Raw genomic sequence first — 27,262 nt, forward strand, 5'->3', positions numbered from 1 at the left:
AGTGAACAGGAAGTTTGGCCTCAGGACAGAGCTGGGACGTGAGTACCTCTGACAAAAGCAGGAGGAGGAGGAGCACAGAGAGACCTTCTGAGACTGCTACCATGCAGAGAGGAAGCAGAGGGTGGCGGGAGTGACTGGAGAACCCCTTCCTGAATCAGATTCCGATAAGTAATTACAAAACGAAGATTTGATTTTATTAACAAACTCATCATACCCTAAACAAACTCTTTATTTTTTAAAAGAGTCAAAGGTAAGGGGACTTTTCCAAAAATATCGTTAAGTCTTGAGAATAAATATCAGGGAACAGAAATGGGAAAGACAACCTTTTTCCCCCAGAAAAGCCTCAACTTCATCTTTCTACCTATAACAGAAATTTCAGCACCTGAAAATATCATTACAGAAGAAACAAGGCTTCTTTCCTCAGCTTCTGCACATATACAACTCTGCGGCAGGCTCTCCTCTGTACCTGCTATCAATCCTGACAGGAATCAAGGGCAGCATGTGGTGTTTTACAAACCTGGAGTGTATGCCACCATGTGGTGGTACCCCGGACCAAACAGGACTCTGAGAAAAGCACAAAGGAGTGATCACAACAGCTCCGTTTACTGACTGCTCAGCCTGTGCCAGATGCTGGTCCAAGGGCTATTTGTGTTAACTCATTCAACATTCACAATAGCCCTTCAGACTGGAGAGAACTAGCCCCAACTTTACAGATGGGAAAATCACAGTGAGAAAAGTACCTAAGAACCTCTGAGCAGTATGGGACCCCAGAGCTCAGATTAATTCCTAGGCTAGACTGTGTATCATATGAGAAGCCCTGAGGCTGAAGTGAGAATATCTGGCTTCAAATCTGAGGACTACTACCAAGTAGTCAGCTGACCCTAGATGTAGAAATCATGTTCCCTAGTCTCAGATCCTCATCAGAATAATGATCTGATCTGTGTAATCCACATGCTATTTGTGAGAATCAGAGACAAGTGCTTTTATAAACAGCAAACATATTAGAAAACTGCTGCTAGGAGAAAGGTAAAAGACTGAATGCCAAAGAATTGATGCTTTTGAACGGTGGTGCTGGAGAAGACTCTTGAGAGTCCCCAGACTGCAAAGAGACCAAACCAGTCAACCCTTAAGGAAATCAACCCTGAATATTCATTGGAAGGACTGATGCTCAAGTTGAAGCTCCAATACTTTGGTCACCTGATGCGAAGAGCTGACTCACTGGAAAGACCCTGATGCTGGGAAAGATTGAGGGCAGGAGAAGGGGGTGACAGAGGATGAGATGGTTGGATGACACAATCGACTCAAAGGACATGAGTTTCAGCAAACTCTGGGAGATAGTGAAGGACAGGGAAGCCTGGTGTGCTGCAGTCCATGGAGTCGCAAAGAGTTGGGCACGACTGAATGATTGAACACCAAGGTAAAATGCATTGTGGTATTAACAACATCATTTCCTGAACCTGATCAGAAATTCTCATACCATGATTTACACTGCCATGGCTCACAGGCAGAATAAACAACTTTTAAAATGAAGATTTATGATTGTTTTCTGCCAGCTTCTCTTACTAATTCACTTAGTAATAAAGATGGTTGAGTTACTTAATGGGCTCTGTAACTGTGTTACTCACCTGAAAAGTGGAAATCACAAACCATGCTACACAACTGCTGGGAAGATCAACGGAAATAAAACCTGTGAAGCCTCCACCACAAGCCCCTGACACATGAACAGCAGCACTGGGGGCTGTTTCTGTGGCCAGCATTCGGCAGTCACAAAACAACTCCCAAACTGAAAGGGTATGCGTAGGTCTGTGCAGTGCAATCACTCCAAGGCTCTTACACACATCTAGACTGTGGCTACTCTCCCTCCTGTGTCCATGCTGCACTTTACCTGCTAGTCTAAGAGCCATAATGTCTCTGATGAAACTGTAACAAAGTTAAAGCAGTATCTTCCCCTCCTTGTTCCCCCAGTGACTGCTTTTCACCTTCATTTCTCTCAGTCAAAACCCAGTTGGTCTGATTCTTGCTCTCTGACCACTCTCACGACCTTGAATGGTAGAACTGTAATGCCACTATTCCAATCAATCTAACACTCATGACGTTTTCTACACTCATACCTGAATTTCTAGACATCTTGTTCCTGGGGTAACTTTTATCACTTCAGCTGCTTACGAGGATTCAAGACAATGTCAATATACAACGTTCTGTTACATATCTTTGTTTTAGGACAAGCATACTGACCTTGAGGTGAGACTGAAGGAAACGGCCAATCCAGGAAGGAAATGTGAAAGAGAAAAGTTAGAAAGTGTTAATGAGGGCAGTATTCAGAATTCGCATTATTCACAGACACAGAGGAAACATACAGCACAGGATTAGAGAAAGGAAGGGAGACACGCAGATTCGGCACAGACACCAAAAGTGAGTAACCTCAGACTTTCAACAAGTGTATTTTCATATTAGATTACACCATTATACCTTAATGTAAGTTTCTAAAGGGATGAATTTTGTCTAAAATTTACCATTTCCTGGGGCAGGAAAAAGAAAAAATAATTTCTCAAACACAAAGGAGAAGAAGGGAAGGCCAGCTGTCGTTCCCCTTCCTGTTTGAGTATTAATAGCCACCTGTGATCTAACAACGTTAGTCAGCTTGGGTTTACACACACCCAAGTTGTCTTAGAACTGACAACTCCTTTACTCACCCCAGCCCATTTCTTAGACCCAACTTACCAAGGAGCAAAAGCAGAAAAACACGGAAATGATTCTGTAGAATACAGAACTCTCATTCATTTGGAAAATTTGACATAATTTTCTCAAATGTGAAAATAATGTTTTGCTAATTACACCCATTATGTCTCACTTCAAATCGATCAAATCTGTCCCCAAATGGTGCAATCTAACAGCAATAATGAAGAAGAAGAAATGGCTCTACAAATACCAGTTCGTTTCTGATACTGCTCAGCAGACAGAGATGCAAAGTAGTCATGCTTCGTATTCCTTACAGAGCACAAACCCCTGAGGTTCATTATTGCTTCCATATTCATAATAACAGGCAGCTTTCCCTTTTTAACAATTAATCAATTTCACTGAAAGTGGTCTTCTCCAAACACTTATAGACTCCTAAGAGCCAGGGCCATCCAGCTTGTCTTCAGGACTGAAATTTTACTTTAAGAATCTAAAACGAGAGGTTTATTTCTTGAATGCCAGCACCATTTCAGCTTGTGCTTTAATGTTTTCTAACATTTCAATACTAAAATGAGTTTTTTAAAAACTCACTGTTAGAATAATGGGAAGGCAAGGATAAAATGTATGACTGCCATTATAAAAGAGAAAAACAAAAAATGAAAACAAAATTCCTCGCAACCACACAGCGAGTACTCGGTGAATCCCGGAGAGGAATGCAGGTCTGCAAACACACCTCCTGGACGTACTTTTAGCTGTTCTCTGAGTACTCTCGGTGAATCCCGGAGAGGAATGCAGGTCTGCAAACACACCTCCTGGACGTACTTTTAGCTTACAGGTTCTTGAAAGGAATCTACAAAAATCCATGGATCTCTAGCAGAACGCAGACAATGTTCAAAGTCAAAGTGAGGTCAATCATTTATCTAAATGACTGTTCCCAATGATCTTTTTTATTTTTGTTGGTTATGACAGATTAAGTTAGAATAATTTTAAATCAACAATGACACTCACTAAGATCTCATACAGATGCAAGGCTTTATATGAAACATGGAAAAATCCCTGAAAAAAAAAATAAGTTTATTCTTGTCAAGAGTGAGCAACTTTAAGGATCTTTTTACCTATTTTATACTTCAGGAGTCATAGTTTATGTTGGCATGTTTAGCTCTTGGGAAATAAATTTAGGAGAAAAAAATCTGCGTATAGAGTAATTATATATAATTCTAATGTTTACATTTTAAAGTTTAACACCAAAATTTCTATCGAGACTGTAATAAATTATAAGGTGCTGTGCCCACAAGAAACTGTGGAAAGATGGCGTAGTGGAATTGACTATGTAAAGCTGTATAATTTATTCTTCTTTTAAATGAAAATCAGTGAAATTCATCAAGGAGGAGGAAGAAGAAAGCAGGCTAAAGCAAGCAGGATCAGATAAAGAACAGTCGTCTCCAGTTATGACAGTCAAAACATGTTGCTTTTCCTCTTTCATTTTTTAAAAACACCATCCATTCTCCCTCAAGAAAGAACATACAACCACCATGCTCATTTTTCCTCTTTTCCAACTACATCAAGACCCGATACTGTCCTTCATGGATCGAAGATACACAACTGCAAACTTTAAGGAAATTCTTTAATGAATCTTTTCCCTCATGAATTGTATACTAATTTATGCCAAATCTATATACAGCTTAATTTCCTTATGGGAGATTTCTGAAGACATTAACCTGCATGATCAATTCAGGATTTCTTTACAGAAAACATATTTACAAATATGAAGACTAAAGATGTAGGTTTATACTTTCAGGTTACACTGTGCCACAGAGGCCTGAATACACCGTGATACAAAAATAAATCACAAACATGAAGCCCACTTTCCCAAGGAAAATGTCAAAAAAATTTTAGGTCAGCCTAAACAAACAAACTTTCAGGATGCAGTTACAAAAGTCAAATACCTAATTATAACAGTAAACACATTCCTTTGGCTACATACATTTAAAATGGAATACATGAGAAAATAATGTTGATTTGGAAATACTTTCTTTCATCCCCACACTCACTGAAACAATTTTATTCACTCTCATTGCAGACACCTTCAATTCACCAGAGAGAAGATGACCAGTATGATTAAGAAATAAAAAATATATACCAATTAAATCACGCCATTATTTAGTCATGTATCCCAGTTTCAGAGATATTAAAATATAAAAATAAAACTTAGAAGTGGTATTTTATTGTGACAGAAGAGTTCATCTACATGTTTGTTTAACCTGAAGAAAGAAAAGTAACCCTACTGAATTATATTAAATAAGACTATTTAATGCATATGTGTTTACTTATATTTTTACAGAAAAAAGTGTATGTGCAATGGTAAACATATTACAAACATATACAGGAAATGAACATAAGATTATTTTCAATATAACAAACAGGGAAAAAGACTAGTATCTATTTAATGAAAGGTCTGAATGTTCAGGGAATGGGAAGATAAAATGTGGGATGATTAGAGAGTGAAATGAGAAAGGAGCCACATCTCTGTTTTAACATATATCTTCATTGGGTCCTCAACAATGTACAGTGCTGGGAGAGACTGAGAAAGATACTATCAGAAAGGCATAGAAGAAGGAAAAAAATTACTACCTAAGGGAGGTTTTTTAAAGCTTCCCCTCCAGAAAAAGCTAACAGTTACAAAGCGTCAGATTCCCACAAATGAATAAGGGGAAAGAAAATTTTAGTCCATTTTCATTACATGAAATTCAGGTATTGGTAGGTTTTAAAAGCAAATAAAAAACCCCAAAGACCACATCCTCAAGTCACAAGGTTTAAGGGTGGCGTGATGGGAAAACAACCCCATTCTCTGGGTTCAAGCTCAGTTCATCATGTTGATCTTGATCTACAGAAGCGTAGACTCTTCTCACCAAAATGAGGTTAAAAATGACTGCTTCAGCCATTTAGACTGTTAATTTGAGGGGCTACCTTAAGCCTGAACTCTGAGCAAACAGGAAACACTCTTGCTTTAAAAAAAAAAAAAAAAAAAAATCAAGGGACTTCCCTGGTGGTCCAGTGGTTAAGATTTCACCTTCTAATGCAGGGGGTGCAGGGTTGCTCCCTCTCCCTGGTCAGGTAGCTAAGACCCCACATGCCTCAGGGCCAAAAAACTGAACAGTAGCAATAGTGTAACAAATTCAATAAAGACTAAAAAAATGATAAAATTAAAAAAAAAAATCAAGTAGCTCCAAATCTTATGAACAGATCATATATCAATTTTTAAATAAAGCCAGTTGTTTATAAATTAGAATGTATTAACAGTTCCCTTAGAAACATTATAAACACAAGTACTCTTGCTAGTCCACAAAATCTAAGTTTAATCATGATGCAAAAGCCTAGAATTAATAATAGTTCTAGATGAGGTCTGGAAAAGACAATTAGCAAAGGAAATAAAATTAACCATCACGAATAGAAAAAGTAAGTTTCCTCCTAACAGTAAAACTACTCACAAGCCTGGCCCAAAAATGTGTGTGTGTGTGTGTGTGTGTGTGTGTGTGAATAACACACCACCGACCCCTGGTTCTCTTGTCTTTGTCAGAACAGTTACAGCAGTAGTACACCCATCTTGCCTTTTCCTCTCCGTTTCACATCTCTATGTACACTGAAGTTCTAGGACCTAAGATGAGCAGTCTAGGATCCAAAATAACCTACTAGCCTTCCATTTAAACATCCCCTCAAGCCATTATCATTTAGTATTGGCCACAAAAATTAAAAGACCAGACTTGAGTCCGAAGGTCAACAAGAAGTCTTTTCTATTGTAATGCTGTACCCTGTATAACATGTCAATCTCCAGGTTTGTTTTTATTCTCTTCTTACCTAAATTGACCTAGGCAGACTACCCAGAACCACCAGGTGATGACTTTCTGGAAGTGTCAACCTGGCTAGGTTATAGCGTCCCATTAATTTAATCCAACGCTAATCTAGATGCTGTTATGAAAGTATTTTATAAATATAATTAAAGCCTATAATCCATTTAAGTAAAAGAAATTATCCCAGATAATCAAAGTGGGCATATCTGAATCCTTTGGAAGGCCCTAAAAGCAGGCTTCCCAAGGAAAGAGAAGAAATTCTGCCTGTGGACCACAGTATGGCCCAGGCCTATGGAGTCTATTCTGCAGTGGTCTCCCCCTCTTGACAACTTTCCTGTATAGGTCTTAGACCTGCTTAGCCAGATGCTGACAGTCACACTAGACAATTCCTTGTAATAAATCAGATATATATATGCATATATCTTGCTGGTGGTTTAGTCGCTCAGTCGTGTCCGACTCTTTGTGACCCTATGGACTGTAGCCCACCAGGCCCCTCTGTCCATGGGATTCTCCAGGCAAGAATACTGGAGTGGGTTGCCATTTCCTTCTCCAGGGAATCTTCCCCACTCAGGGACTGAGTCTGGGTCTCTTGCACTGAAGGCGGATTCTTTACCAACTGAGCCACCAGGGAAGCCCATATGTACCTTAAATAAATAAATATATGTATGTATCTCTTCTACTGGTTCTGCCTCTTTGGTTGAACTCCAACTGATACACAGCATAGGACAGAATATAAATTTAGAAACAATACTTCTTAGATTTAATTGGGAAAAACATCTTATATCTGCAGATGTATGGGTAGGCTTACTTAATCCTCAGTAGCTCAAGACACTGGTACAACACCAAATCATCTGACAGAAGCTCCTGTTGTTGTGTACGAGCAGTGAAAGGGGCTATTTTTTCCAAGACCACAAAGAATACGTCTGGGAATTCTTTATGACTTAATCTAAACCTTTCGATGTTAGAGAATCTTATATAAGTACGAGAAAATTTTAAAAGAATAATAAGAATTTTCTTTAGTCCAATGATTGTAACAGCCTGTGTTCATTTTTGCACTTAGGAGGTTGCTGAATGCCCTGTAAAAATGCATCTGCTTCCCAAATGAATTGGCGTTTGGCATCACAGTCACACTGAATAAGAGGCTACTCCTTAACGGGCACTCCAGCAAAAGAGCCACCACACAAAAGACGGGCTTCAAGCCAAGAATGAGACAATTACAACCAGCAATATCTGAACCTTACCAGAGAGGACACATACTTAATCCACAAGTGGTGGACCTAACAGGTACTGTTCAGCTGGACATACAACGGGCTGGTCTTTATTTCTGATCAAGCAGACTCCCCAGCAAGCCCCCAGAGGCAGCACAGCGGCAGCAGCAACTCCTCAAGTTCAGAACTGTCACCTTACTCGACACTCACTTTCCCAGGAAGTCCCAAACCAAGCCCCCCGACGGTGCAGGGACAGAAGCCTGGCGTGGAAGCCACAAAGGGCGGGAGACTGGTGTTCTGAGGGGCGTGGACACAGACAGACACAGAGACCAAAACCCCAATGGTAAGCCAAATCAAGAGGACGGTGAAGAAACTCAAATGATAAGTGACAGGGAGACGGACACCCACACACAGGAAAACAGTGGAAATGGCAACACGAGAAGCAAAATTGTTAGTAAGACACGCGGGAGCCAAACACATGCACTAAATCTGGGAACAAAAGGCAGAAAATAGTTTCAATCATCTTTCATTTCTGTCTTGAACTGTGCGGCTCAGTAAACAAATTACAAAGCCAGGAGCAACTGAGTTTTTTAGGACTGTATCTTTTCTTGGTAGCCAAGAAATTATGTGTCAAATCTTAAAACAAGATTATGACACTGCATGACCCGAAGACAAAACTCTATAGTATATTATATTCTGTGGAAAGAGCAGATCATTAACAACTCTTTCCCAAAATGTGAAAAATGCAGTGACTAATAAAAGCTATTTGGCATGCTCTGCATATAAGATAAAGATTTAATCCTATTTCTCACTCTCACTGAAATCACATTCTCTCCCAAATCAGTACTGGGTCCAAAAATGAATTGAAACATTTTTCAAGAAAACGATCTTGAATAGCCAGTGATAATTTCAATGTATAATTCTAATTTTTAAAAAATCAAACAAAAATAAAAGTTTATCAAGGAATTTCTTTTCTGAAATATTGAAATACATTTAGTGGAGAGTCATCATCCATAAAAAGTACTGCATTTTAAAATCTATGAAGATGAAGTACTGCTGTTGATTTCAGGCTGATACAAAGGCAGAGAGACAAGTATGCAAGGGGCATGTGTGTTCATTTGGGGGGTAAAGATACAAGGCAAACATGGGAGAAGACACACAGAAATGTATAAAATCTAATCTTGAGACTCTGATAATTAATTAATTCTGACTTAAAGAACGTTATCCACCCATTTTCTCCAGACTTACTATCAAAATAAGAAGAAACAAATGAGTAAGTGATCAGCTCATGTTATTCATACTTTAAACCTTACTGAAGAAGAACCGTGAGGGTTGGACTTATAGTTTCTTGAAAAATCAAAATCCTACAGGTACAGAACAAAAGGAAAAAATGACTTCCAGGGGAAAAATATCAAATCTACCCTAACCCTAAAATTTAAAACTGAATAAACAACTTATGAAAGTAGTCTATTACCTCTTGACATTCAAGAGCACAAAAATATTAAAACGGGCTCAAGGGAGCCTCAGGATTAGTGAGTTCACACTGTCCTGCTAGTCTCTCTGTTCAGAATACAGTGATTAGCATAGCTCTACTGGAAGAACTATTTCTATGCACTCATGAATTTATGTCAAATACATGGTGTAAAGGAAGAGGCCAAGAGGCATAAGCTTGATCTTTGGTACAAAATACCCTAACAAGAAAAAAAAAGGCAAAGAAAACTCCCAGAGAGCGGTCTGGCTGGCTCTGTTCAAAGAGAGGTCACTTTCAAGTAGTCAAAGGTAGAGCTCAGCAAACACATCCATGTCTCACAAACTGTCCTCAAAATGTCTCTCCTTCTAAGCTTGAGCTGCTTTAACAGCTTGCTTCTCCACAACACAGAGTCTAAAAATTCATGGCCCAAAAGACCATCGGCTCAGAAAAAGGCCTGAATGAACTAAAAAATGCTAGCTGCTTGAACTTGAGGCTCCTTTGCTCCTGAAATAGATAAAATAAAGGGATACTTTCTCTGTCCAATCAATGATATTGAAGTCCACAGCTTTCCCATCTACTCCCACTCTGTGTGGCCTTTTAGAGACTCACACTGACTTGGAATAAAATGGAGGCAATGAAGACACTAGGCACTCAAGAATGTAAACTTGGAGAGGCAGACATACTGGAGAAACATGACCCCAAATTACACAGTTTTAAAACCATGCTTCACCCTTCCTAACACAGTGAATCCCCGTTCAGCCTCCCCCTCCTTACCTTTCCAACTCAGCAATCTTCTTATCTTTGTCATTCTTCTCATTTTCCACCTCCTTTAAGATTTCCAAGAGGCGGTCAACTTCTGCCTGGGCCTTGCTGGATTCATCTTTATACCTGGCAATCTCTCTCTCCAGCTGCTGTATTCGATCACTCATCTCAGGACTGGCTCTGGCTTCCAATGTTGCCTCATGTGCCTACAAAGAAAATGTCCAAATTCTATGAGACAAGCAGAGAGTGGCAGAGGACAAACCAAGTCCCTGGAAGCCACCTATACTCCAGTGTAAACAGGACATCATCAAATCCCTAATAGCTAGTCTTTAATTTATAAGGTTTTTCTCTGCTTAAACATTACACAGACAAAACATTCATAATACAGAGAGAAATAATTATATTAGAATCTGAACAAATTTGTTATTTAAAACAGTACACCTCTGAAACCTAAACAGCATATTAAAAACCAGAGACATTGCTTTGCTGACAAAGGTCCGTACAGTCAGAGCTACGGTTTTTCCAGTAGTCATGTACGGATGTGAGAGTTGGACCATAAAGAAGGCTAAGTGCTAAAGAATTTCAACAATAAGCACAGCCTTCTGAATAAATATAAACACCAACCTTACACCAGATATGGTTTTCAGCAAAAAGAAAATATGCCAATACTACTTCCAGTAAACCTACAAATTAGCTACAAAGTAAATGAAACAAGGGAAAACATGAAAAGAAAAATAGCAATGGTAGAAAAACAACTAACAAATCAAAGAAGGTAGAAGTCACCAACTCCTCTACCCAAAGATAACTTTAATTTTTCTTATGAACCTAAACACAAAGTGTAAGAGATCATCAGAAATAACCAGCTGTAGAACTACCATGGTAACAAGGAGATTAAAAGTAAACAAACAGAAAACATGGGATTGTCATACACAGGTGAGTTTGGATTATTAGTGAACAACAATTACTGCTCTTGATAGTTATTGCTTAGTTTTATAATCCTAAATATATCTAACAGTTTTACCTTCAATATTCCGGTATTAAATAGAAAATTATCTCCACTTGTTTAGTGACGGGGGAGGGGGAAAGTCAATTATCAAGTCTGAATTAGTTAATCTCAAAAAAAAAAAGGATTTTTCTTCTTATTCAAAAGTAACTTTAAAATGAAACTCCAATACTTTGGCTACCTGATGCAAAGAGCTGACTCATTTGAAAAGACCCCGATGCTTGGAAAGATTGAGGGCAGGAGGAGAAGGGGATGACAGAGGATGAGATGGCTGGATGGCATCACCGACTCAATGGACATAGGTTTGGGTGAACTCCGGGAGTTGGTGATGGACAGGGAGGCCTGGTGTGCTGCGGTTCAATGGGGTTGCAAAGAGTCGGACACGGCGGAGCGACTGAACTGAAATGAACTTTAAAATAATGGCTTTTCTTCTTTTCTTTAGCTTAAAAATATGACTTTATTTTTGGCATATCCTAAAAAATGACTCATTATGAGTTTCATGCTGAATACACCCAATACATGGGAAGAGTGAGTGAATGAAAGTCGCTTGGTTGTGTCCAACTCTTTGCGACCCCACGGACTGCAGCCTGCCAGGCTCCTCTGTCCATGGGGATTCTCCAGGCAAGAATACTGGAGTGGGTTGCCATTTCCTCCTCCAGGGGATCTTCCCACCCTGGGGATTGAACCCAGGTCTCCTGCACTGCAAGCGGATTATGGAAAAAGAACATCACCCAAAGTGTCAACATCAGGCTTGATCCCCCTTTCATCAGTAGTCATATGAAGTGGACCCAGTTAATCAGAGTTGATAACTCAAGAGATAACAAATATGCAAGTGTTTTGAAAACTACAAATGGCTGTATAAATATTACAGAGGAATAAGTCAATGAAATGGATAGTAAGTATCCCTACCATATTCTAATATTCACCATATGGGTGATTATCACTGTAAAATTATCTTTTTCCAGGAAGCCTAAAGCTAATGGGAGAAAAATATCAACTGAGACTTTTACATGATGGTCTTTTACATTTGTTTCTCTACAAAGGAGCTGCATATTTGAATCTTACTCTGAATTATTAATTTTCTAAGAGTTTGAGGACTCTAAGGAGTAAAGATATTAATGCTGCAAGAATTAATCAAGGTATAAATAGTATTATTCCTCCATTAGTAAGTTATTCCATCCAAATACTATAAAGTTTTCTACTATGTTCTTATTTAAAATCAGGGCCAGAAAATGGATATGTATTCTTTAACCTTTTTCAACTGTGATTCCATCTTCAGACACTCTTCCTTCTTCTGCTCCAAAGCAATTTCTAGAGTCTTAAGTCGTGAGTCCTTTTTCAGTCCTGAGGAAGCCAGGGACGAGGCGTGTTCTTTCAGATCCAACAGTGAAGCCTGAAAGAAGCAATGCATATCTACAATAAACACTATTTATTAACCAAAAGGAGGCTGAACTTCTTAAATTTATTTTCCTGGTGGTTTCTAGTTTCTTTCCATTACCATATACTGACATATTTCCAAGAACACAAAATATAAAACAGCCGCATTACTACTGGCTTTCAAGTCCTAACTGAAACAAAATGAATCCCCCAGAAAGGCCAACTGAATAATGACTTAAGGAGTTCTAGCAATACATATCCATTTTCACAAAATAAATGGAAGAAGGTCAAGCTCTGTGAATATAAGCAGTCAACCTTAGTGGCTACACTGTTCTTTCTCTTTTAGAAGAAATATTCTATTAGAAACTTCAATTTCTATACATGTTCCTAAAGGTATTAGAAAGAAAACCCTGAGAATGTCCTTAAAGCTCATGATTATCTGATCACGAGGCATTAGGCACTTCTGCTGTTCAGGTGGCATACATGAGGTTCTCCAGAAGTGAGATGGGAATATATGAAGGCATCTATCAAGAGTTGTCTAAGGTTTCCCTGCTGGTGTTGAGGTGATCCCTAAGACGGTTTGTAAACAGACTCCTCCTGGTGCATATTCCTTCCATCTGTCACCTTTCTTACCACTGGCACAATAATTCTCCAAATGTACCTGGAGAAGTACTATTATTTTGGAATCTACAAAGTGTCATTAACAACTAAGAAACCAACTCCTAATAGCTGGAAGAGGCAGGAGGTAAGGCTTAGGAAATGAATCATTTCATCCATGCTTCCTGAAATAGCCTTGGCTCTAAGAAGATTCTGTAAACCTTCCATCAGACCCTTTTCTGCATGCGTTATGTCCACACCAACAACATACACACAGCGCACTGACTAAGCAGATCACGCAATCCTCTGGGGGTGATCCCGACCTCTTTCTCTGAGAGGTCGCCCTGCAGCACGCTGACTTTCTCTTTCAGGTCTTTAAGGTCTTTCTTGTAGTTGTCAATTTCCTCCTGCTTTTCCCGCTCATCTCGGTCGCGCTGCTCCTTCAAGCGTTCAATCGTCCGCTCCTGTTAAGAGAGGACATCAGTGCATAGAAAATTCCTTTCTACTTCTACCTCATGACTACAATGCAGGTCTGAGCTCACGCAGTTTCACACTTCCATCCTCCACTTAAAAAAGCGTATGTTAAGAATTTACTTTTTAAAGAATTCATCCTTCCTGCCTATCTGGCTGTAACATACATCTGGCTTTGTTCTTTTGATTCCCTTAGGTTTCTTTCCCTATAATCTTAGTATTAGATGCTGCTAAAGTATTCTTTTTGAATAATTTCATTTATTCAATTTCTAAGTAACAAAAAACTTACATGTATATATACCCTAAGGACAGTAAGTACCAAATATTTCTTCTCTATATATAATTCACATGTTGCTACAAAATAATGGAAACAATTCCCACACCAAAGAGGAGGAGGTAGGAGAGATTATGATTTGTTGAGTTTAAAGCATCAAGAAAGATAAAGAAAAAAGAAACCATTAAAACTCCTGTCAACAGATACTCAGGAAGTTTGAAAGCTGAAGCAATTAAGTATATTTCTGGGTATTATTTCTGAATAGATTTGAGGATCAAGCTATGATCCCTGGGCAGGCAGCCTGAAGCATTCTGCATCCAAGAGGCTTAAGAACAGTAACTCTATTCCTTAAATTAAAAAAAAAAAAAATTCCAATTACAATGTCCCACCAAGAGTCTTTAAACCTTTTCCAAGACATTAATACTTGTCACACTGGGTTACTTCTTTATTTACTCAATCATACCTGAAAAAAACTAGGTTTGCTCACAAAGGCAAAATGAAATGGCAAGGCCACAACTTGAAAAACAGCAAGTACACTGTATTAACAACTAAAGCCCATAAAGATAAGAGGTCCCAATGTGGCACAGTAAGAGGACCAACGATGCCTCTCAATGGTCAGTGTCTGACACGCCCACCTGACCAAGTCCAGCTGGTCTTCAAACACAAGGATGTTTCTGAGACAGCAGCACTGACATGGATACACGACCACGTGTAACACAGACAGCTAGTGGGAGGCTGCCGTGCAGCACAGGGAGCTCAGCTCGGAGCTGTGATGACCTGGAGGGGTGGGATGGGGAGTGGGGATGGCAGGCGTGGGAGGAGGCTCAGGGGGCGGAAGTGTATGTATGCATTTAGCTGCTTCACTTTGTTGCACAGCAGAAACCACTGTAAAGCAATTATACTCCATCCTGTAATTAAAATATTATTCAAATAAAAAAAAGTTTGTCTTCAGAAGAGAGTCAACAGGTAGCACATGGCTGATTCTCTACAAACTTTAGCCCCTGCCCTCCAGTATGGACTCCACTCTGCCCAGCAACAGATGCTTAAATCGCCAACGATAAAATGGATCTTCTCTCCCTCACACTGTCAGCAGTACGGGCAGCTGTTCTCCCTTCTGCCAAAGCGCCTTCCTCTGTCTTCTCCACCCAAGTCTCATCACCCGAGTAACTTCTGGATTCACAAGGAGGCAGACGTGCGTGTGTGTGTGTGAGGAATCTGGGCCGGTCACCCACCTTCTCGGCAAGGGCCTCCTCCAGAGTGGTCAAGGCGGTGTCGGTGTTGGTGGTGTCCGCCTGCAAGGACTTGACTCGCTCCTTCAAGCTGCTCATCTGCTTCTCCTTGTCTCTAAGCTGCTCCTGGAGGTTTTCGATCTGGGTTGCGAATAAAAGTCATTTTAAGTTGGAAACAGACAGGTCAGGGTTGTTTGTGTGTGTTCTATAGAAATAATTTAATCCTAAGGGTTTCAGAATTTCATGCAAACCTTTAAGCCAAGAATTTATAGCCGATAGAGAAGACACACACATTGGCAAGGGGGAGGAGAGAGGGGAGTTAGTGGGCACACATGTAGAGTCATGACTCTCTCAAGAAGTAACTAGGGAGAAAAGACCGCACATACAGGGATGTGGAGAAGGAGAAGACCTAAAGAGAAGAGCCATGAGCAGTAACTGGATTACTTCCAGCAATGGAGTGGATGCCCAGAGGGACTCCTCTAAAAAGTGCTGAGAGAAGACAGCGAATGGAACAGCAGGACAGTAAGAAAAACAAACCAGCGTGTAAAGGAGCAACTGTTCTTAAGTGATAGTGTTCCAGTTGGATTTTTGTATCACCTTTTATCTAAACAGCAAGGATTTTCAATGAAATTTATTATGGTAGTTACTCATTCTTTCATATACACTTACATGTATTCATTTAATCAAAACAAGTAGTGCTGAATTCTCTACTATATGCCAGGTACAGGTGACACGGAGAAAAGTGAACAGACCCATTTTCCTTAGAAGACGGGAAGAGGACTTTCCGAAGCTGAACCCAGGGCATGGACATGGATAGTCACACGGGAACTATGAGGGAGGGACTTTTAAGCAAAGAAATGGTCTAGTCGAGTTCTCTGTTTTAGACTGATTAATTCTGATGGCTGTGGAGAAGATATCTAAGGGGACTTATGTAGAGACATGACAACAATTAGGAGACTGTACCAATGCAGGTAACAGTCTGGAAACTAAATGAGCTAAGAGAGATGGAAAAGATGGGATAGGCTTGTGAAAGTGTGGAAACAGCATGTTATCAGTAAGGAGACAGGTGTAGGTACAGTGAAAAAACAGTAAGAAAAGATATGGAGGAACTTAGATGTTCTTGATAAGCTAAAGGAAAATAATAACTAAGGCGACTCCTAAAACTCATACATGTCATTCTTTTGTTCAGCATATATTTGCACTCCTGCTATAGGACAGGCACTTATCCAGGTGCCGAGAATTAATTAAAACAGACAACCCCATCCTCAAAGAGCTTACATCCTACCTACATGGTAGACAGTGGATGAATAAATGAAATGAACATAGTCCTCAGGACGGCGGGTAAGTCCTATAGAGAACAATGAAGCAGGAGAATACAGTCGTCGTGTGTTGCTGAACTAGCTGGTTTATCTCACACAGCTTTCAAAATGCAACATGTCTTACCCCCATGAACAAGATGACCAGTCTACACTTCTTCACACATGAACATATTTACACACATACACGTTCTTTTGTCTATCTATACTTTTATCACATTTATCTCCATTAATCCATGGATCTATACATTGTAATGCTAATCTCCAACCACAATTATTCATTTTATGCACATCTCCACAAGCAGACTGAATCTTACTTCTCCACTCCAGTTTTGTACCTTCATATCTGGCATACGTCATGTCCATGATGAATCTGGCTCATTAAACAGTAAATAATACGTAAGGTTTTGAACTGCGGTGTTGGAGAAGACTCTTGAGAGTCTCTTGGACTTCAAGGAGATCAAACCAGTCCATCCTGAAGGAAATCAGTCCTGAATATTCATTGGAAGGACTGATGTTGAAGCTGAAACTCCAATACTTTGGCCACCTGATGTGAAGAACTGACTCATTTGAAAAGACCCTGATGCTGGGAAAGATTGAGAGCAGGAGGAGAAGGGGACGACAGAGGATGCGATGGTTGGATGGCATCAACGACTCAATGGACATGAGTTTTAGTAAACTCTGGGAGTTAGTGATGGACAGGGAGGCCTGGCGTGCTGTAGTCCATGGGGTCATAAAGAGTCGGACACGACTGAGAGACTGAACTGAATACATAAGCTTGGACTTTTATAAACTGTATTTAGGCATATGCATAAACTTTTGCCAAGAAAGGAACTACAAAAGAACCCTAGATCCAACCTTAAAATAATTTCCTACCTCAATCAACTTAATACTGTATTATAAGCTCTTTAAGGGTCTGCTTCATTCCGAAGGGGAAGAAAAGCAAAGGCCCCTCTCTAGAATCAACGAGAATTTCACAGCAGAAGAAATAAGCTAAGCAAAAAACATTCAGTGAACGTACAACAGGGAACCATGAATACTGTAAGGCTTGAATTTTTATTCTTTAACAAGGAAATAATCCTACAGGTGAACCACTAAAATTGGTTCCAGTCTTTTCAACGCCAATAAAGTCCCAAGCTTATTGTCTGAGAAAAGAATATCACATATGAAGAAGCATTAGTTTCCTTTAGTTTAATCAGACCCTCCTACTGGAATCTCATATGGATCAATATTCAGGTAAACTCACAACCACTAAACAGTTTTGCCACTTAAAAATCTAGTACGTCATATACCCACAGAATGCAAAGCCCTAGTGTTTAACCAGCTGTGCACGTCATTCTAGTTGGTAACATATTAACCCTACTCATAATAAAAAGATACAATCATGCTGTCGATTAGACTTTCTTACCAAGAAAGCTAACATATTAACCCTAATCAAATAAAAAGGAATAATCATGGTATCGATTAGACCTTCTTACCAAGAAAGAGCAATACGACAGCTTTTCTTACAAAATGAAATTTTCCAAAACCAACTAAGTTTTACATGTAAGAAAACAAGAGGTCTGTTTTATGAGCCTGCCTAATATGTAAACAGCCCTTACATGCCTAATAAGGACAGTACCCTTCGTTCTCCTCCACCGTCAACATCTAAGAAATTAAAACGTTAACTGTTAACAAGTTCACTTGTATATGTAGTCCAACTATTAAAGGAATCCATTTATTCTCTGCTGGTAAAAAAACAAACAAACAAACAAACCTTTCCTGATATACTCGGGTACAGAAGCTGCTAAACTAGGTATAATACCCATTAACAAGTTCCCCCTAAGCTGCTTTCTTATTCAATCACTCAGCTGTCTAAACAGATTGTTGAGTTGGAGGGAAGGAAAAGGATGGCTATTCTTGGACTCCTATTTACTTCTAAAGAGCAGAAATAAACATTCCATAGTGAAAGGAACTGACAAAATGAAGAAAGGGCAGTGGTCACTAAAACTGCCTTCTTTGGGCAAGTTGCCATCTGTGAGGAAGACTTGAAATAGACGCAGATATGTGCAAACTAGCTGCACAGGCATTAATCAAACTCCCTCCTAGGCGGGAGGAGGCTGTATACAAAACATTTTTAGTTATCCAGCATCGGGATGGACAACAGTTAATCCTACTAAGAACTCCTCTCATATATCCTTGCTTTGTTTGTTGTTTAGTTGCTAAGTCCTGTCCGACTCTTTGTGGCCCCATGGACTGTAGCCCGTCAGGCTCCCCAATCCAGGGAACTCTGCAGGCAAGAATACTGGAGTGGGTAGCCATGCCCTTCTCTGGGGGATCTTCCCAACCCAGGGATCAAACCCAGGTCTCCAGCACTGCAGGCAGATTCTTTACTGTCTGAGCACCAGGGAAGCTGTGGACCTGATGATTAATGGGGAGGTCCAATTAGGTAATACAAACAGCCTAATATCATAGGAAAGAACTAACAATGAAGAATTCAAGAAGGAAATATTTTTTAAATAATTATTTAGAGAAAGAAGACATTTTCCTTAAAATGATCCCTCTAATTAAAGTATATCCCTGGTAACCAGGCTGGAAAGAAAAGAGAAATAATATAACTATTATATAGAGTCTTTCTTTTCCTTACACAATTTCTATTTTACAAAGAGAGAAGAAAATTGATGGAGGAGGATGAAGACTGATGTTGAATGCAGGCCGCACGTGAATCCATCGATCTGCACAGCAGCTCCATATTGGCACAGATTTCTTAACATCTTTTGTTTTGGCTTTTATCAGCATTGCCAGTTGTCAGAAACTATCATGTTTCAACAGGGGTGATTTATTCCTAGTCGAGTGGAACTGATTACTCTGCCAGGCCCTAATCACTGAGGGAAGGTAGAGGAGACTCTCTATAGGTTGTAGCACGAAGGACAAGAAATCCCCAAATACTTCTCGCAGTCACCTACCTACTCTGAGCATCATCTGAAGGAAAAGAATTTTTCAATGATGCCTCCACACTTATTCTAAGCAGTCATCAGTGTCAATTTTATTGTGTGAAGCAGGTTCAGGAATCTTAGGCTCTTCCTTTCTTTTTTTAATCATGTATTTACTTGGTGCTTTTCTCTGACATTAATTATCAGCATATCCTGGGTTTATTCTAATTATCCTTCTGTACCTGTATTTGCTAGGTTTCCGTGGTAGCTCAGTGGTAAAGAATCCCCCTGCCAATGAAGGAGACGCAGTTTCAATCCCTGGGTTGGGAAGATCCCCTGCAGTAGGAAATGGTAACCTACTCCGATATTCCTGCCTGGAGAATTCCACGGACAGAGGACCCTGGTGGGCTACAGTTCATGGAGTTGCAAAGAGTCAGACACAACTGAGCAACTGAGCACATGCACACAGGAACCCTTGTATCCCAACTTGTTTGTTTCACAAATTCTGGGTATTTTGAAGCAGGAGTTCAGTGATGACCTTAAGGTATGTCTCACATTCCAGTCCACACAAATGAGCCATGGGCATTTTTACATGAAGATCATCAATTGCTTTCCTGAGACTGTCAAAACGGGTAGAAGAAAAGTTAAAAACCATTAATCGGTGGCATTCTTTTCAAATGCCCACAATACTGTCTACAATGAACAGTCACTTCACTTAGAACTGCCTGCTTAGGTGCTATGTCAGACTCTGGTCTGGCTGGGATGCTGGGAGGACAGAACAACAGGAACAGCAGGTCCTCACTATAAGCAACGGAAACCCAAGAACCTCATCAAATTTAGTGAATTTTCCTTGGTCAGCTTGAATCATTTTTCTAAGCTGAAAAGTCCCTGCAGGAAAAGAAGAAGTGTTAGAGGAGAAAAAAGTAAGGAGGTCTGGCAATCACAGGAAGATGAAACAGATAAAGAATAAAATACATGTCTGATGCTAGAAGCTATTTTCTGGTGAGGGTATGAGAAGGGTATTTTCTGGTGTGGCAGAGAGAAGGAAGGGCACAGAAAGTGACTTCATCAAAGTTTGATTTCATACTAGCTTCTTCAGGCGGTTCATTATTTCAGCTTCTCAACTAGAGTTGACAGGCACCCAGGCATCTAGCCAAACCGGGATTCCCACAGGTGAGAAGGCAATGTGAGTTAATTCACGTCAAATGAGAGGCAGTTTTAAGCAGAATATTAACTGTGCTTTGAAACTTTGATCAAGCGTTTTTTTTGTTTGTTTTTTCCCCAAATCCTTTGTCCCTTTCCAGATACCTATCTATGTCTTTATACTCTGACTAGTTCCTCCTACAAGGTCTCCTGAGAGACTACTAAGAACAACCTTTGTCCCGAAAGGGACCTGACCCTTTTCTATTGACTTGTTAATTACCATTTTTCAAGTTTAAAATGTGTGTTCAGTCAAAACAGAATTCAGGATACTTCAAACTAGAGCCTGCAAGAATCTGAGGATATTTATATGGCACACGATCAACCAAAAATGGACACATTCCATAAATCCTCAAATTATTTACTAAGCTGCTCAAAAGTCCAAAGAAATGATGTTTTAATAAGGGTCAAAATTACTTCTATGTTGTACGAAGCATTACAATATAAGCCTTGGAGTGGTTCTTATTTACATTATGCCTTAGCCATTGAAAATATACAGAATCTATCCAAAGGCCCCATTCTCTCAGGTCCACCCTTAGTGCCTCCACGATAATGCTGGGAGAACAGGGCTCCACATTTCCCCAAATGAAAAATACAAAGCTCTTCAAAAACACATCCACTCTTATCCCAGAAATGCAAGACTGATTCAACATACAAAAATCAATCAACAGAAGAGTCAGACATGACTGAGCACACACATAGATGATGCTGACAAAAACGAAGTTAAATCAGACTCTGCAAGTTCAACTATCTACCCTCCTTAAAGGTTTACTTGAAAAGGTGAGGTGAAAAAAGTTACATAAGCAAAGTAAATCCACATGGAGCACACTCCCCAGCAAAAATACCACCGTCAATCAGATTTCATTGACTATGTATTTTCAATAAAATACTGCAAGAATTTAGCTATATATATATTCCACTGAGAAAAAATTTTTAATTTTTTAAAAAAATAAGTAAAAGAAAGAAAAGGGAAAATCTTAATGCCTAAGTATATTAAGCTTTCAACTTAAATGCAATTAGGGCCTGGCCTTGTTTTCTTCTAACTTAGCTAATAGCTTGTGACTTTAAAACAATATTTAGAAAACACTGCAAGTAATTCTTATTAAAAATCATCCTTGCTGTTTAGTCACTGAGTTATGCTTGACTCTTTTGTGACCCCATGGACTGTAGCTCCTGCAGACTCCTGTGTCCATGAAATTTCCCAGGCAAGAATACTGGAGTGGGTTGCCATTTCCTTCTCCAGGGGATCTTTCCAATCCAGGGATTGGACCTGCATCTCCTGCATTGGCAGGTGGATTCTTCACCACTGAGCCACCAGGGAAGCCCTTGTTAAAGACAAGGCGGCACAATTTTTAAAATATTAATTTTCCTAGAATAAATTAGTAAATGTTGTTTTCAATGATAAAACATATCTTTTCAGTTTATGATATGGAAAAACTGAAGACACTAACATAGTCTTAAGACTCCAGAGAAAACAAAGTATATAAAGAACCTGTTCTTCCTGACTTCCTACTGAAAACAAAATAATAGGAGACTTAAAGAACCAATCTAGAACCAAGAAAGGGGAAACCTTCTAATTCTATACATCAGTAGCTTTCCGTTACCGTTAGATCTGAACTCTAAATACTGAAACTTAGGACACTGGAGATGCAGGCCAGGCGAAAAAAACAGACGTTACCGGGCAGAGACGGGAGAGATGATAACACCTGCGTCAGCAAATTAAACTCCAAGCTCAATTACCATTTATAATCCATTAAGTAAGGGGCGGTACAATTTTAACACACATTCTGAATGCAGCTCACATGCAAATGCTCAGTTACATTTTCCAGGTCAGTGGTTTATTATAAAAATAAGGGATCTACTGTAACACAAAACTACTTTAAACCATCGGGGAGAGCCCTGCAAAGGAGGGGCCGACGCTAATCCCATTGTACAGCACGCCTGGCCATCTGCTATTGTCTCATTTCACTCTCGGGGCACAAGGCTATCACCATGCATACAAATACGTTCATTGCCTAGAAAGCAAGAGATGGTGGGCGGGCAGGGATAGCCCAGTTCAGTTCAGTCACTCAGTCATGTTCAACTCTTTGTGACCCCATGGACTACAGCACACCAGGCCTCCCTGTCCATCACCAACTCCCGGAGCTTGCTCAAACTCATGTCCATTGAGTCAGTGATGCCATCCAACCATCTCCTGTTGTCCCCTTCTCCTCCTGTCCTCAATCTTTCCCAGCATCAGGGTCTTTTCCAATGAGTCAGTTCTTCACATCAGGTGGCCAAAGTATTGGACTTTCAGCTTCAGCATCAGTTCTTCTAATGAATATTCAGTACTGATTTCCTTTAGGATGGGCTGGTTGGATATCCTTGCAATCCAAGGGACGCTCAAGAGTCTTCTCCAACACGACAGTTCAAAAGCATCAATTCTTTGGCACTCAGCTTTCTTTATAGTCCAACTCTCACATCCATACATGACTACTGGAAAAGCCACAGCTTTGACTAGATGGACCTTTGTTGGCAAAGTAATGTCTCTGCTTTTTAATATGCTGTCTAGGTTGGTCATAGCTTTTCTTCCAAGGAGCAAATATCTTTTATTAACTTCATGGCTGCAGTCACCACCTGCAGTGATTCATTCTGGAGCCCAAGAATTTAAAGTCTCTCACTGTTTCCATTGTTTCCTCATCTATTTGCCATGAGGTGATGGGATCGGATGCCATGATCTTAGTTTTCCAAATGTTGAATTTTAAGTCAACTTTTTCACTCTCTTCTTTCACTTTCATCAAGAAGCTCTTTAGCTCTTTGCTTTCTGCCATAAGGGTGGTGTCATCTTCCTATCTGACATTATTGATATTTCTCTTAGCAATCTTGATTCCAGCTTGTGCCTCATCCAGCCTGGCATCTCACATGATGTACTCTGCACAGAAGTTAAATAAGCAGGGTGACAATATACAGCCTTGACATACTCCTTTCCAAATTTTGAACCAGTTCGTTGTTCCATGGCCAATTCTAACTATTGCTTCCTTACCTGCATACAGACTTCTCAGGAGGCAGGTAAGGTGGACTGGTATTCCCATCTCTTTAAGAATTTTCCAGTTTGTTGTGATCCACACAGTCAAAGGCTTCGGCATAGTCAAGAAAGCAGAAGCAGATGCTTTTTCTGGAACTCTCTTGCTTTTTTGGTGATTCAGCGGATGTTGGCAATTTGATCTCTGGTTCCTCTGCCTTTTCTAAATCCAGCTTGAACATCTGCAAGTTCTCGGTTCATGTACTGTTGAAGCCTGGCTTGGAGAATTTTGAGCATTACTTTGCTAGCGTGTGAAATGAGTGCAATTGTGCAGTAGTTTGAACATTCTTTGGCACTGCCTTCCTTTGGGATTAGAATGAAAACTGACCTTTTCCAGTCCTGTGGCCACTGCTGAGTTTTACAAATTTGCTGGCATATTGAGTGCAGCACTTTAACAGCATCATCTTTTAGGATCTGAAATAGTTCAACTGGAATTCCATCACCTCCACTAGCTTTGTTCGTAGTGATGCTTCCTAAGGCCCACTTGACTTCGAATTCCAGGATGTCTGGCTTTAGGTGAGTGATCACACCATTGTTAATATCTGGGTCATGAAGATCTTTTTTTGTATAGTTCTTCTGTGTATTCTTGGAGAATATACTGGAGAAGGGAATGGCAAACCACTTCAGTATTCCTTCCTTGAGAACCCAATGAACAGGGATGGTCCAGACAGAGCCCAAACGAGTCCAGAGTGCGGGGCAATCCAGTCATTACCACAGTTGCTACTATTCTCAAAAAACAAAGTTTAACGCATATTTAATAGGCCAAAGTAATACATTATTTCCTGGTATTCTCCTTAAATATTAAAATAGCTAAGATACTACTTAAATAAATGGTTATAAGTAATATTTGTGAAAAGATGATCAGAGAATGCAGATGCCAAGAACAAGAAGAAGATGAAAGCAGAGTTACCATCTCCCTCTTCCTTATGGAGTAAGTGTCTAAATCAAGAAGCCAAGCAGGTTAAGTGTTGTGTAGAATTAAGACATGTCTTCAGGAATATCTCAAGTTCCATGGGTTGGCTTAAAAGCTCAATTTGCATTTTCCTTAAGATCCCATGGAAAAACGAAAGTAAACTTTTTGGCCAACCCAATACCTAAAACGTTATGCTTAATATCCCACTGCAGTTCAATTTCTAAAGTTTCTAACGGAAAATCTTCAGGGCCAGGGGAAAGAAAAGTTGAACTCTACTTACTAGTTTCCTAAATAAAGTAACAGGATAACAAAGATGAGTGCATTCACTGAAAAGCTTCTCATGATGTAAGAAGTGGGAATAACTTTCCCAGAGACTCTCTAGAGAGTTCATAACGGGGGGAGAAGAAAGGCATTCAGAGATAGAGATACACCAGGAATTTTTAAGAATCCGTATTACAAATGAATGAAGGAGGGAGGTGCAATTCCGGGACATGACCCTCTTGGCAAGGACACGACCCGCCTTTTTCACTCACAGCGCTCCCTCAGCCTGGGACATCTCACCCCTTCCCCATCTGCCGAGCAAACTTCACGCATCTTCAAGACTCGGCCGCTGTGACTTCTCTCAGACTCTCGGCCGCTGCGACTTCTCTCAGACTCCTGACACGCAAGGGCAAATGTGAAATGCTCGGCGTTGCGCCCATGCATGCCGTCCGTGGAGCAGCCTCTGTAACCCCCACAGCTCTGAGTCTGCGAGCAGGGGCCTGTCTGGTCTGCGTCCTCCTCAGCGCAGCACCAGGCACTATGTTGTCGGCATGAGTGAAGACGGCTGAGGATGCCTGGGATGCCCAGAAGCCCAACAGAACAGAGAGTGACTGTGTGACTACAGATGTCCTCAGGAAGGAGAGGAGCCAAGGAGACTCCCGTGTCCACAAATGCTCCCTGCCCTGAAACGAATAGTATCGTTCCACCGTGTGACCTTGCCACAACTCACTCAGTTCTGTCAGTGAGTATCTGCACAGTGTTTCCTCAGTTTTATATTTTTCCTCAACCCAAACAAGGTTACTATGAGCATTCCTATATATACCTTGGAGTTCATCTAAAGTACATGGAGTTCATCTAAAGTACATGTATATGGCAGGGTACCTTTACATTTAATAAGCGCTTTCCAAAATATCTGCATCTAATTTAAAACCCCAACAGCACTGCATGAAAAAGAAATCCAGTTGCCATATTTACCAATACCTGATACTGTCAGACTTCTTCATTTTTGCCAATATAGCTTAAAAATGAAAAAATATAGCTTAAAAATGAAAAATATAGCTTAAAAAAACATAGCTTAAAAATGAAAAATATAGCTTAAAAAAAAAAATGATTTCTTAAATCTTTTACTTTACATTTCCCTGATGACAGTGTAGGTAAATGGGTAAATAACTGTTCATATTTATTTGCCATGTGTATATCCTCTTACATGTATTTTCTTAGTACATACATAAGTTGCACAAAAACACATTATCCTGGCCTAAGGTATGGGTGCATGCATAAACACCAAAGCAAGTATTTATTTCTGGGAGATAACAGAGGGGAATACTATCAAGAAAAGGTATGCCAAAGAACTTGGACTGTATTTGAAATTTTACTTCCCAAGTCAAATAACTATAATTACTTATTATGTTATTCTCTATGCTTTTTGTATCTCTCAAATAACTAAATTATGAAATGTAAAAAATAATATAAACGCATGGTCAACAAGCAAGCACTCATGACCACTCTGGGAAAGGCATTCAAAGGATTTCTTGGGGAACCAAGAGTTAAATGGAATGTAAACCTTGGAAACAAGGCAGGCTGTGGTGCAACAACTAGAGGTAAACATTAAATTCACTAAAACACAGAAATGAAGGCTACACAATGTGAATTACCATGATAGAAAAGACTGATCTTTCCCCTCAACAAGAGACACAATGTAAATATGAAAAGTACCATAGACACAGCGAAAGACAACAAAGCTTACCAGCAAAAATCAGGAAGGGTGATTATAAATACACTAAGTATTTTTCACAGAAAGTAGTCAACAGACATTGCTTCACTTTAAAATGTGTTAAATTCGGACATAAAAATTAAATACATTGCTAAAAGTGATATGAAGATTAGGAAAACTAGACACAAATTATACTTTCCCTACTCCATGAAACTGCTATAATCAAGGTCACAAGGGACCTTTGCAGTATTAAACCCAATGGCAAATTCTCAGTTTTCATCTTATTTAACTCATCAGAAGTATCTGACAAGGCTAATCATCACCCCCTTGAAACTTCCTTAACTTGATTTCTGAGACATCACATTCCAGTGAAAAGTCATTAACTTATTCTTTGAAGAGAGTAATTTGACAAAATGATGCTCAAGTTCATGTGGAGAAAGATACAAGTGAGAAAAGTCAGAAATTGATACAAAAAAAGGAAAAGAATAAAGCAGAGCAACCTTACTGAACACTAAATGCATGAGGAAGGTACAATAATTAATAAAACTTGCTACTGGGACAAACAGAGAGGCAAATACACGGAACAGGCCAGAAATAGGCCCAGATTTACAGGACAATATTTGTGGCATCTCAAGTCAGAAGAAAAAAGATAGATTACTTAATAAACATTATAATGATGGCTGTCTGGCCACATATAAGAACAAAAATCTGAATCATTACAGCCAATACATAAATTTTATAAAATAACTTTTAGATGTAAAGAAAAAAGAAACTTTAAACAACCGGAAGAAAGCATGTGTGAGTTACTTAATAACCTTGGCGGGCATAAGGGCTTTTTGAGCACGACCAAAAATTCAGAGGACACAGAGGAAAGGACTACTAAGTCTGAAGTGTAAATTCTAAGACAAACACTACCAAGGAAACAAAGAAGAAAAAGACAAACAAAACATATTTTGCAAAGCATGAGGG

The 27,262-nt window shown here is 39.7% G+C and overlaps 1 protein-coding gene across 5 annotated transcripts in view; it reads right to left on the reverse strand.

Annotated features, from left to right (window-relative positions):
- The window catches only part of ERC1 (ELKS/RAB6-interacting/CAST family member 1), a 270,574-nt gene that overhangs the window by 157,480 nt on the left and 85,832 nt on the right, over positions 1-27,262 (reverse strand). For all 5 annotated transcript variants that reach the window (XM_061124651.1, XM_061124648.1, XM_061124649.1 and 2 more), the window contains 4 exons: positions 14,920-15,057; positions 13,266-13,406; positions 12,221-12,361; positions 9,978-10,171 (listed from right to left, as the gene is read on the reverse strand). In XM_061124651.1, the coding sequence (XP_060980634.1) occupies positions 9,978-10,171; positions 12,221-12,361; positions 13,266-13,406; positions 14,920-15,057 (614 nt within the window). The remainder of the gene's footprint in view (positions 1-9,977; positions 10,172-12,220; positions 12,362-13,265; positions 13,407-14,919; positions 15,058-27,262) is intronic.

Source organism: Dama dama, chromosome 22 (assembly GCF_033118175.1).
Source record: "Dama dama isolate Ldn47 chromosome 22, ASM3311817v1, whole genome shotgun sequence".
NCBI classification, from domain to species: Eukaryota; Metazoa; Chordata; class Mammalia; order Artiodactyla; family Cervidae; genus Dama; species Dama dama.